A 13,900-nucleotide genomic window follows, 5' to 3' on the forward strand; every position below is an offset into this window, starting at 1 on the left:
TGTTGTGATTTGTTTACTAGAGGGCGTTGAAGCCTAGAAAGCTAGAATGATATGACGTCAAGCTTTCTAGAGCATATTTCAACGAAGATTATAAAGACAACCTTTGTCGGCGTTGTTAGATTAGCTAGAAAGTGTAGACTGATTTTAAGATACAGAGTGAACGATTCATTGTGTTAACTATTCTAAATTGATTTGTTTTATGTTAGTTAACATCACTTGTAAGATATACGCTAATTTACCATTAACATTTGTAAGAATATTCATGGAGGAAATATAGTAATTTATTGACGCCAAGTCGATTGGTTTGTTTCGAATTTCGAGCAAAGCTACACGAGAGCTATCTGCGCTAGCCGTCCATAATTTTGCAGTGTTAGACTAGAAAGCACTCGACCCGTATTCCGAGGGTCCCGGGTTCGAATCCCTGTCGCACCAATCGTGATTACCCTTTCAGCCGTAAGGGCGTTATAATTTGGTGGTCAATCCCCACCATTCGTTGGTAAAAGAGTAGCCCAAAAGTTGGCGGTGGGTGGTGATGAATAGCTTCCATCCCTCTATTCTTACATTGGTAAATTAGCGACGGTTAGCGCAGATAGCCCTCGAGTAGCTTTGCGAGAAATTAAAAAAAACAAACAAACAAATAAACAACACAGCTATTGCTCCTAATCCTGTACTATATATAACTAAAGTACGTTTCTGGAGTGTATGTACCATGGAAGTTATACCAGCCTCAGTTTAAAATCATTTTCAGAGCAGACTAGTGGAATCGTAAATAACTAATGATCCATTTTGTTACTCATGTACAACTTTAAGATTTAACAGCATTTAGAAACTTTCCAGTTGAAAGTCGTAACAACTGCTAAGTATTGGTGACTACCTTAACCAACAGGTCCGAATTGTCACATCAGAAATAAGTACATGGAACAAAATTCCTTAACAGATTATGGAGGATAGAAGATACTTTAGCCTGTCTTCTGGAAAACTTGGAAAGGCTTTCCCAATTATGTTACCCAGATGCTCTGCATGAACTGACGGATTAGTTGGCACTAAAGACCAAAAAAAAAAACACAACAGGCGAGGATATGAGAACCAAGATGAAGATAAGTAAACGCGTATTCTTAAAAGAAGCTCTTCAGTTGTTGATGGAACTAATATCAATTAAAATTGCAAATAAACAACTAAAAACACACCATCTAAAATTATATTATATAAATATTATAAAAATTATTGGAAACCTGACAGTTACAGTTCAGACTATAAAAAACTAACAACTGTTTTTAAGAGGAGAAATGACCAAACAGATCAACGGAAAAACACAGTGGTAATAGTACTATGAGGCGAAGTTCAGCTAAAAATACTGTATCGACCACGAATGAGAAAAACTATCCATAAAACCATGGACTTATTGATGAAAAACTTTTCAATATTATGACTGACACTGGTTTCACATCCACAGTTATTTGTCCCGATTTGTTAATGAAAGACTAAAAATTTCTTCCAGTGATGAATAAAAATGTGGAATTGATGTTAACAAGAGGTGGACATCAAGTTCCAGCAAAAGAGAAGTTAAAAGTTACCCTTACTGTGAGAAAGGTTTCTGTGCCCAATAATATGTGAGTGATTGACATCGAGGAATATTGCATTTATGAACTAACTTCACTTGTGGACCTAAATTCAAAGTTAGGCCAGCTTCGTAATCCATAACCAGGGAATTCCTTGTACTAAATGGCAATTATCACATAAAAGATTTACACCCAGTAAAAACAAGTATAGTGAAATATTCATATCAGGAGTAACTAGTAATAATTCGTCGTCTAGAGATTTTGGTGTAGTGGAACCAAATACTCCAGCATGTCACGAGGAATTAGTAGTTGGAGAGTTCTTTGGCATTTGAAGAACAAAGATGTCATACATGACTTTATTCACCCAACTACCTATCTGGAGAGAACTCCTCCAGTGACAACACAACAAGATGCTGTCCCATTGTTTATCATGGTTTTCTGTAGAGAACACCACCAAAAAGACTTGGGAAATGGACAATGTAGTGTTGTGTTTTATTGTTCCTTTGCAATAGGATTGCTCAAGGGACTTCAAACTCCAGAAAGGAAACAGTATTGTAAGCTATATTTTAATGTTTTGAGGACATAGAACGACTGAAAATTTTCAGAAATAGGATATTAAGCTTTTCTCATATATTCTAACGTAAACTATGTAAAAGCCAATGTGATTCACGTCACGTTGCGCTCGATTTATCGAAATATGAGTCGTAAAACCCAGATAGAATAGTTCGATTACTGTCTGCCCATTACGATTTTAGTGATGGGAATGCAAGGGGCTGTGAAGAGGGTGCCGTGAAACCTTATAAGTGTAGTGAATTGTGGTATAATTAGCCCAAAGACATAAGAGTGAAATCACCTAGCCTAAACCCAAGTGCATAAAATTTATCATTAAAGTATGAACATTGATTCAAATTCAAACTTAGAAAGTTTCTGAATTATCTGTTATATCGCCAATGTTTTATTTAAAAACCACACCTCTTTAATCAGTGGCGACTCTAAATTAAGAAATCAACAACTATTTTGCCAGTTTTGTTGCTTTTATATTTCATTTTATACTTTCAGTACATAGATGTACAACAATATTAGCTTACATTTTTGTGGCAAAGCAATATAACTTAAACAGCCATTGTTGGAACACTGTGTCACCAAAACGCACTAGCTTTTCGATATATTAGAAACTGTTAATCTAACTAATTGTACCAATTATTCTTTAAATACGCCATGAATTTATTTCATAAATGCTTTTAATCTTGATTGGCTCGCAAAGGAATTTACCAACGTTTGACTGATCCTTTCTGTCCCATTGTTCGTCCAGCTTGATTTCGCAAGATGTATTTATTTCCGTTAACTACGAAGTGTGAGTTGTACTTTCCCAGTCATTTCTGACGGGTCATAGCCAAGAATACACTGAAGATTATTAATACGACGTTTAGTGAGGCATCGATAGACTAGTTGGAAAGTGCAAACTGATTTTAATATAAAGACCGAACTAGTCAGCGTATTTATCTATCACAATTACTTTCTACAGTAAGTTGATTTGTTGTAGATCAGTTAACGTCATTTGTAACGTATGATTATAGCAATTTATGAAAATGTATATGTGTTAAAGATTGCCGAAATGTTAAAGGAGAAAATAAAGTTATTTATTGTCGTTATCAGATAAGTTTAAAATGTCTGCCAAGGAAAGGACTGCTTTACTACAATAGGAATAACACCAATTGCCTGTTCTGAAGACATTTCTGAATTTTAACTGGTTTGAAATGTTTAGATATGAGAATAAACGTAAATGTTGCAATTGTATAAATGAAGGCGAAGGAATAATATTCAGCTAATGGCGAAATAAACATAAACTTTAATAACCAAGATACATACTTATTCTTAAGGAGAATTTTTAATTGAGGAGCTAATAGCCTATCGATCTGGACATGTTCTGATTTCATTCGAAAGGTATGTGGATTTGAAAAGCCAAAATTGAATTTAATGATCTCGTTTTCTATTTTTTCGTGTGGATAGTATGTACAGGAATAACTTCAATTGGTCGAATAGCCTGAAGTCACCTTGTTAGTTCTGTGTTCCTATATATGTTGGGCTATATTGGGAATATAGCAAAATAAGAAAAGTGCATGCGCAGTTTTTCCTTTAAGATGGCGGCATTTACTCTAACTTCATCGAGAAATGTAAACCGAGTACTTAATCGGTTTATTTTTAATCATAACGTAAGAGCCTTTTCTACATTAAAGGTAAGTCGTAAAAAGTGAAATTCATATCTTAAAGATGTATGTTTGAAAATGATAATTTCCAATTCAAATTATTAAGTATTTGTGCATACTATTGTAGTTGCTTACTACTACTGAGTAGTACTAGTAATAGAGGCTACAACTATCACCGGTTGGAGTTTAATAATACTTGAGTTATAACTTATATTATTTCTTGGCTTAAAAAAGTAGGCCTAACGTTTTCCTAATATGAACGATTTCATAAAATTATAAGCTAAACAACAGTCATATTTATGATTTATTTATCAGTAATTTCTATCGCATAGCATATTAAAAATGACGGATAAATACTACCATCCACGCCTCATACTATACCCTAATATCATATTTTATAGATAACTGATTAAATTTTGCGAAATCAAGCTTAACCAACAAAAAGAGACAGAAAAGTGCAGTCGAGCCAGTCAAACGTCGGTAAATTCATGAAGTGAATTATTGGTGCATTCATAGAGTAGATGTTAGTAAAAATCAAATTAACAATTAATAATAGAAAAGCCAATGCGTTTTGGTAACACAACATTCCAACAATTATATTATTTTGCATAGAAATAAAAGTGTAACATATATTGTTGGCAGTCTGCTTACTGAAAGTATATAAAATGAAATGCATACCTAACTGAAAAAAAAGTTTACTTTTTATTAAAACATTGGTAGCATAACAAAAAGTAGCTTAATTCAGAAATAATTTAAGTTTAGAAAATTAAAATAATATTTTTTCTTTAATGATAAATTTTATAAACGTGGGTCTAGGCTACGTAATCACGCTACGTCTTTAGACTTATTATACAAATGCTACATTTATAAGATTTCATGGCACAGCCCTCTTGCACTCTCATCACTGAAATTGTGATTGGTAGACAATAATCAAACAATTTTACTTAAATAAAGGCATTTTGGCCTTTTATGACTGCTATTTTGAGAAATCAAATACAATGAGATGATAAAATGTGACATACAGTGGCTTTTATAAGGGTTAGATAATTTTGCATCATCTGAATCGAGCATTTTAGAAAAAAGGTAATTTTGATATTTAAAAACAAATATCCAGCATCTATTTAATGTAAAAAGAAATGCATTGGAATAATGATAGTTATAATAATATATAAATTATTAGTTAGGTAAATGAATATTTATTATATGTAATTGTTTTAAAGGAAGTACAGTGTGAAACATAATAATTGCTCTAAAATGAATACATTAAAATAACTGACTTAGCACAATAGTTTAAATAAGGATTAATGGAAAAAAAAGACTATTTAAATTGATTGATGCTATAACACCACAGTGTATGCATAGATTGTTGCCTAAGGCTGCAAAACTGTCCATTATTTACTCTACATTATGTATTGATCTGTGATGTATAACAATGTTCTTTCATTTTCAAGATGCAACATGGAGTCACTTAGCTAATCTTGGAGATGCATCATTTTCAGCTGTGCCACTTATTTTAAAGATAAATAAAAAAACACATCTTTTTAACTTTATGTATTCAACTGTGATTATAGAATACTGAAACTCCTTCAAATTTGTAAAATCTGAAAGCAAAGTATTCCATAAAGAAGTTTTTCACTTTTGGGATGCTTTTCTTCTTAGAATGCACTGTGTAAAGTAAGGATTGGAAACAAAAATATTTATCAAAGTTTTGATACCTCAATGTCCTAATTGCAGCTAAAAATGCCCCAAAAGCAAAAGGTCCAAATTAATTCGTGATAGGGTTTGCTAGTCAGAAGTTTCTTATTGACTGTGTTACATTAATAAACCTTTCCTTTCTCTGTAATAAACCTACAACCAGTTTAACTTGTATTTTACCAAGCAAACTAATATTATTTTCTTAGTTAATGTCCTGTCTGGCACTTAATCAATTACTTTATCAAAGTTAAGTAAAAATCCACGCCTTTCCCTTGTTAAAATAAAAAGTAACATCTTCAAAAAAGTAATGCGATACTTCTTTTTGATGAATCCATGTTGGCTTTCTTTTATGATATATTTCACTTAACTATTTGATAAAGCTTTTTTAATCAGTCTCTAAAACGTGACACTACAGAAATATGGTTAAGTTATCTATTTTCCATGGTATCTGTTGTTAGTTGTGTCATTAGTTATTTGCATGCCTGATTTCTTCACATTTGACAGGTGCTGTCACCCTGACACTCAAAAGCACCTGTAAAATGAGTCTTGTGAAGGGTTGTTAAAGTTATTGCTGGGTCTGCTTTGAGCACACCACTGGTCCTCTTATTCTTTCCAAGAAATAAATACTTTTAAATTCAGATCTTGATATTTTTCATGGCATTGGGCATACATTCACCTATTTTTTGTATTATTGCATATTAAAATTTATATCGGATGAGCCTCCAATTTATGGAAATAATGATACTTGGTTGACCCTAGCCCGAGTGGACATTTCGACTGACCCAATGGGGGCCATCTATAGGAATTCAAGGCCAAAGTGGTGTGTTAGGGTTGGACCCCTCAACTACCAGGATCTTCTCCTCTCCTTCACGGGTTTTCATGCACAGCAAACACATGGGTGGGTGTTTAGATCCCAGAGGAGGTAAACTGAAAGAACAGAACCATCCCTGGGAGGTCCCCTCACCACATACAGGAATCCACACTCAGAGGAGCTTAAACTAAGAAAACCAAGAATGATCTTCAGCTAAAGACAGGTTTAATTTTTATGTTGCAGGGTAGCTGACCTTTAGAATGGGTTACCCTCAGATGTGGTGAACACAATGAGTTTTAAATTAAACTTGATGTTTAAATGGTAATGGCTAACTTGGAGTTCATATGAATCTTCTTGATTTTAAATTTCATATTATATGTGAAGCATCTTAATCCCTTCACAATGGAACTCGGTATAAAATACACAAGTTTGTATACACATTTGCACACATTAAGCATTTATACTATAACTATCAATGTAGAATGTGCATCTTCTCAAAGTTTGGTACAATTTTGTAAACATTACAAGTCTTTTGTACACAAAAAATTAGATTTGTTTTAATCAAGTATTTTTACTCAATATTTATTGTGAATATATTGAGTGTTTTATTTCTGATTCAAGTGCAAAATGATCTGTGTGTTATGAATAAAAACTGTCTTTGTCCCTAAAATTTTAAATATCATTTGTGTAATCTCTAAAACCTTCTAATTAATTTCAGATATTTGTTTTCAGTTAAAATTTTCTATTTTATCTGTTATATTTTCTACTCTAATTCTATACAGAGTCCATCACTTTGACCGACCTTGTAACCCCTGTAAAAATTATGAAATAAATATAAATCATGCTATTTCATTATAGAATGAATACAAATTACGGCATGAGAACATAAATGTTTAGTCTAAATACCTTAAATCTAATAACATCATATATTTATATATATATTTATTATACTGACCTTCCAGCCATGCCTGGCTAACACTAAGAGAATTTGTAGTGATACAGTACACATGTACTCAAACTGGCCTTCACAACATGTCTTGGCTGTGTTTAAGTGCAGTAATATTTGAAAATACACTCATAATCAATTATAATACATTATATTTATATGAACATTATTACTATTTAAATACAAGTTTTTATGCTTGTTTTTCTTATAACACAGAATAGTAGCTATAGAGGTAGAACAAACTATTATCTCTTCTAGTTACAAACTCATTTACTAATTGTCATATGTTGCCAAGTCTCTTCAAATTTTGCAATTGGAGAAAGCAAAAGGACTTTTTTAGGTTATATATATACACACACACACACATACATATTTAATAACTGAAAATCATAAATTAATTATATTAATACTGAAGAATTGCACTATAATTTATCACACTTAGTAACTAAGTTATATTTGGGTCTAAAAAGTATAAGATTCTGAGTTAACTAAAGTCTTGGAATCTAGCATAAAAAAAGAGTTTAAGGCTTAACTTCAGAGATGCTAAGACCACCATCAAGGGTCATTCTGAGCTTTCAATTGAGTATTCACAGGTGATAGATAGAAGTAGGCTTACATAAACAAGTTTCAAAAAATGGAAAGAGGTGTACATGGCCACTGTATTTGATTTATTAATTGTACAAATGTCTCAGCAAATAGAAAAGATAGGAGGTTCATATTTTACAGTTTAGGTTGTCAATATTTTTGAGTTCATAATTTGTAGGAAACTATACTTCGTATTCAGACATCACAAACATCTAATTTGAACCAATGATGCATTGAACATACTACACAAAATCTGATTAGGATTTTTTTTATACTCTATTTTTAAATTAAGAAATTAATTAATGTATAATACCAAAAATTGAATTATAATCTACAGTTGGATACCAAACTTACTGAAATAAATTCATAAAATAATAGTACAATGAACATTTGAATGGAATTCAACAAATACGACGACATGGCCTTTGACCTGTGCTGATTGGGTTAAAGTTTTCATGGAGGCAAGAAGATTCTCTCTCGAGAACGTTTCCATTAAGCTATTCTGAAAGATTGAGATCAAATTATGAATATGTATATTTCTATTAGTAGAATTACTAGTAAAGAAATTCAAGTATTCCTATAATGTTATTTTTTTTTTCAAAAATAAGGTTCTTATAAAATTTACCAAAATTATCATCACATTTGTTTTCAAACTGTATAACTTTATAAACTCTTGATAATAAATATCCTACTTTAAGCAACAAGACTTTTAAGAATTCCTTTATGTTGCAAGAATAACTTCCTGAACTTTTAATTTCCATAAATTTGCCATCACCCTTTTTCATCCTGGGGGACTTTAATGGACATCATCCCCTCTGGGGAAGTGCTGATATTGATTAGAGGGGATGCTCTATAGAGCATATGCTCTCTGATCACATCCTTTCTCTTTTCAGTACTGGTTCTTCTACTTATTTCCATACACCTAGCCAGTCCTTTACTGCTATTGATCTCTCAATTTGCTCCCCTTCATTATTCTCCCATTTTTTATGGAGGGTTGACAATAATCCTCAAGGTAGTGATCATTTTCCTATAATTTTGAGAGAGAATGACTATGGTTGATGCCATTTGACCCATGTTCTCTGGTGGAAGCTAGATCAAGCAAACTAGCCATTTTTCTATGCTCTTGCAGAACTTGATCCTGCTATCGTCTGTAAGCCATCAATAGACAACTGTGTGGCAGCAGTAACTGACTGTATTATACAAGCAATTGCTAATTTTGTATTTCTAAAACCTCAACACGTTTTCCACTATATCCTTGTCAATGGTGGAATCCTGCATGCCACATTTTACAGAAGGCTCAGAAACAGGCTTGGGATACTTTCCATAGATATCCCACTCTCTCGAACTGCATCGCTTTCCAGTGGGCCCATGCACATGCTCGGTGGGTAAGACATCAAAGCCAAAAGGACTCTTGTATTCACAACCGGCATATCTTCTATCACCAGTTCAAAAGTCATATGGGACAAGATTCAAAAGGTCAGTGGGCAATGTAATTCTGTCCCTCTCTCAATCTTGCTCTCTGATGGCCAGGAAGTAGCTGATACCCTGAGCATCGCTGATACTCGAGGTGAAAGCTTTTGCCGGTTATCTAGCACTTCTGCTTCTTCCACCTTCCTGGCCATCAAGACTTGGGCAGGTGCAATGACCTCTTTCTTTTTGAGCTGATTGTGTCTATGACTATAATCATCCCTATACACTGGTGGAACTCACATTGGCCCTTCATTGGTCTGGCAGTACATTGGTTGGACCTGATAATGTACACTATGACATGCTGAGCCATCTATTTCCTGCTTCTCTTGCCATTCTTCTGATTGTTTTTAACTGGATCTGGCAGGAAAATGTTTTTCCTGATGCCTGGCACTAGGTTATTGTCCTGCCTTTCTCTAAGCCTGAGAAGGATCCCAAAATTCCTTCAAAGTACCATCCAATTGCTTTGACGAGCTGTCTCTGTAAGACCTTAGAGAGGATAGTTAATGCTCATCTTGTTTGGTTCTTCGAATCAAACAACCTCCTCTTGCTCACCCAATGTGGGTTCTGATGACAGTGATCCACCATGGACCACCTGATTCGACTTGAAGCATCAATCAGAGAAGCCTTTCTCAAATGACAACATCTTGTATCAATATTCTTTGACATTGAGAAAGCTTATAATAAAACATAGAGATATGGCATTTTGCAAGACCTTTATATATATGGGTTACGTGGTCAGTTGCCCATTTTTATTAAAAATATTTTTAATGGACAGGAAATTCTAAGTTTGTGTGGGTTCGACACTTTCCCATTCTTTTCTACAGGAATTTGGAGTTCCTCAGGGCTGTGTTCTGAGTGTCACACTTTTCAGTATAAAAATTAATGCCATAACTGAACAACTTCCTCTCACTGTTGCAAACAGGCTCTATGTCAACGACTTTCATATCTTATGTCAGTTGTCGAATATATGGTATATTGAGTGGCAACTACAGACTGCCCTCAATTGTTTACTGATGTGGATCACAGCAAAGGGCTTTAACTTCTCTCTCTTTCTAAAACTGTTTGCATGCACTTTTGCTGCCAATGGGGTATTCACCCTGATCCTGAACTCCATATCAGTGAAGTTGTGCCATCTGTGGTCCCTGAGACAAAGTTCTTTGGGCTTATCTTTGACCGTAAGCTAACCTTCATACCACACATCAAACAGCTACAGGCCAAATGTACAAGAGCACAGAACATCCTCCGTGTCCTCTCTTCCACCACTTGGGAAGCAGATCAACATTCTGTGCTAAAGATATATTATGCTCTTTTTCAATCAAAACTCTACTCTGGATAACTTGCCTGAGGCTCTGCCAAGACCATCGATCTTAAAGATGCTGGATCCTATTCATCATCAAGGACTTTGGCTCTGTACTGGGGCTTTCTGCACTTCCCCAGTTTAGAGCTTATACATCGAGTCTCATGAACCTTCTTTGCACCTCTGTCATTTGCAACTGTCTTTACTGTATGTTTAAAAGCTTCTTTCCTTACCAAAGCATCCCACCTGGGGTTGTGTTTTCCTTCCTCGGTGGGCCATTCTTTTTCAGAACAGATTGTCTGCCATTGCTCCATTTGGCCTTTGTATCCAGATGCAGTTGGATGAATTGAGTCTGTCCTTGGATAACAATGCTGTATCCACTGGTCAGCCCATCCCACCATGGCTTCTAACATTCACCATTTGTGACCTATCTTTAAGTCATCTGAGAAAAGTAGACACTCCTTATTGGAAATACTGTCTGCTATTTGCTGAACATCTTTCTAGCCATCCTTCCATTCTTATTTATACAGATGGTTTAAAATCAGGTGACTGTGTGAGCTCTTCCATGATTTGTTGTGGTTTTTGTGGTTGCATGCGGAATCCCCTCTACAGTTTTTGTGTTTGCTGCTGAACTGTATGCCATTTCTCTTGCCATGGATCACATAGAAGCTAAGTGGTACTCAAACTGCACTATTTATACTGACTTGCTTAGTTCTCTACTGGTCCTGGAATCACTTCACGTTGGTTCACACCCTGTTCTTGCCGATATTCAAAACCAACCTTCCCATTTCTCTTTAACATCTACTTCTATCCAGTTTTTCTGGATACTGGGCCATGTTGGTATTTGTGGGAATGAGCTCGCCGACACCACAGCCAAGTCTATCTGCTCTAGCACTATCATCACTGTGCCTGCTCCATACATGGATTATGGTCCTGTATTCAAGGCTCAGTTCTCTGCCAGCTGGCAGTTGACTTGGACTTAGCAATGTAAAAACAAGCTTTTCCAAATAAAACCCTGTATTGGACTTTGTCCTTTTTGCTTCCATAAGGATCGGAAACAGGAAGTTGTTCTAACTCGACTACTCATTGGTCACAGTTTTTAAACTTATCATTTTCTTTTATCTGGGACTGATACACCGATGTGTGGTCTGTGTAACACTCATGTTACACAATAAGCCACATTTTACTGTCTTGCTGCCATTATGACACTCAAAGACGGCATCATTTTAAGTATATTCTGTCCCAAGGTTTATCCGTAATATCAGACAGTGTTATTGGTGATGGTGATACTGTCTACCTTGGTAATGTTTTTAGTTTTTTAAAGGCCATTAATCTTTATAATGTGATTTAAGTTTTTAATTTATGCATTACAACTTTTTGATATGGCTCCCTTTTAAAGATCACAGTTCATCTAGTTCGATTTGAAATTAGAAAATGGCTATAACTTTAAATAACTCGAAACCAGGACTGGAAATGCCAACTTCAGGTGACTAACACTGCTGTTTGAGCTGCCCATTAATCATCCTGGTGAGTTATTACTATAATTTTGCTACATGTCTTTTAAAACTTTTATATTACTTTCCTTTTTGAAAATGACCATAACGTCAACCAACTCGGAACCAGGACTGGAAAGGCCAACTTCAGGTGACTGATGGTGGTTTTTGTACTTACCTGTTAGTCTTCCTGGCAAGTTATGATAATTACAGTTACGCTACAGAAAGTCTTTTACAACTTGAATTACTGTTGTTTTTCTCGTAACATTATTGACTAGATGTAAACATTGGTTTTATTCTATTTATGTGTTTTTTAACTTTGTTTTGTTTTACCTTAATTTCTTTTTATTAATTTTACTAAATTTACTTTTAACTTTATACTGGATGTTTGACACAGATAGCCTAGCTGCTTTGTGCCATGAAACACTAAATCAACCAACCAACCAACTAGTTTAAGCTGCTTTATAGCCCAGTTCATTAGGAAAAGAAATAAGATTGCTTGACTTTATTGTATTCATTGCTCTTATCTTTTCCTTCTTGACTCTCTCTCTCTTTTGTAATTAATTAACACAAATTGTGCTTTAACTTTAGTTATTTAATATGCCACTTTAATTCTTCTTTGTTTGACTGTTATAGCTTACTGATTGAAGTTTTTTTCATTTGTCATTTTTAAACTTATTTATCTATTAGCTTTTTTTCTCATATTACTAGTCTTCAAGTCTTTACAATGGTGAATCTCTCATCCATCATTCAAGGATATTTTGTTTACTTACAGTATCTGATTGGCATTGATCTAGTTTTGTATAAATTTGATTTTGTGCACATCTTAATGTGTATTTGAGAGATACAGGATCTGTGTTTTGTTCAGGAGCTCGTACAGTAAGAGGAAGTGAATTTTTCACTGTTACTTTCATTTTCCTCTTTATGTATGTGTGTGATAGTAATACAAGTTCAGTTTTAAGTATTTGTAAGTTTTCTTAGAACAAATTTTTGAGAATTCAATGAAGAAATTGTAAGCATATTTAAGAATTGACAAGTTTACTACAAACTGCAAAATTTAAGAACAAACAATATAAAACGTTGGTATATGGCATTAGTTTATAAGAACATAGTATGTCACAGTTGTACTTTAATATAACTTAAAGGTTAAGAATATAGGGACTCTTTTTGGTCTATCTACCTGTCCCAACATCTAACATAAACTTTAAGAAAAACTGTGAAAGCCAGCCTTTATTATTTAAATACTTATCAAGCCTTCTCTTAAAACTCCATTAAGTTTATTACATTTACCACATCTAAAGGCAACCCATTCCAAAGGCCAACCCCCTGTTTAAACAAAATAATTTTTTTTTAAGATGGCTTTTATCCTGTCAAAAATGTTTGTGTCCTCTAATCCAACCATTAATTATGAAAAAGGGTGATTCATCACTCAAATCCCTTAAGTTTAACCACTTCAGATCCATCTTTTCTCTTATTTTATCAGCCATGTGTAGTCATAAGTACTAATGAACCTACTCACTATTTAGCATTCATGAGATACATAAACTTGTTAAGCATAATTGTTAATGATATTTTTCAATTATAGTATCTTGAATATTTTCATTCAATGATGAAATGGATCAAGCTAACAGAAAATGCACATCATGATTTGTTTAAAATTTAATAAAGGCTATTCCCATTCTTCACTTTTACAGAGTAAGATAGGTGTAAGTTGAAGTGAAGGTACGCCTTGAATGAACTGGAAAGCTTGTTGTGCAGCAGGACCACAAAACACGCGCTTTCCACCTCTCTTCAGCAGCATATTGTACTTTTTACCTAAAAAAAATAAAACTGTGTC

The 13,900-nt window shown here is 34.1% G+C and overlaps 1 protein-coding gene across 2 annotated transcripts in view; it reads left to right on the forward strand.

The window, feature by feature from the left end:
• Nucleotides 1-3,649: 3,649 nt before the first annotated feature.
• The window catches only part of LOC143247483 (dihydrolipoyllysine-residue succinyltransferase component of 2-oxoglutarate dehydrogenase complex, mitochondrial-like), a 129,192-nt gene continuing 118,941 nt past the window's right edge, over nt 3,650-13,900 (forward strand). The window contains exon 1 of one of the 2 annotated variants that reach the window (XM_076495701.1): nt 3,650-3,796. In XM_076495701.1, the coding sequence (XP_076351816.1) occupies nt 3,680-3,796 (117 nt within the window). In that variant the 5' untranslated portion in view covers nt 3,650-3,679. The remainder of the gene's footprint in view (nt 3,797-13,900) is intronic. The other variant, XM_076495700.1, reaches the window with a different exon arrangement.

This window comes from Tachypleus tridentatus, chromosome 3 (genome assembly GCF_004210375.1).
Source record: "Tachypleus tridentatus isolate NWPU-2018 chromosome 3, ASM421037v1, whole genome shotgun sequence".
NCBI classification, from domain to species: domain Eukaryota; kingdom Metazoa; phylum Arthropoda; class Merostomata; order Xiphosura; family Limulidae; genus Tachypleus; species Tachypleus tridentatus.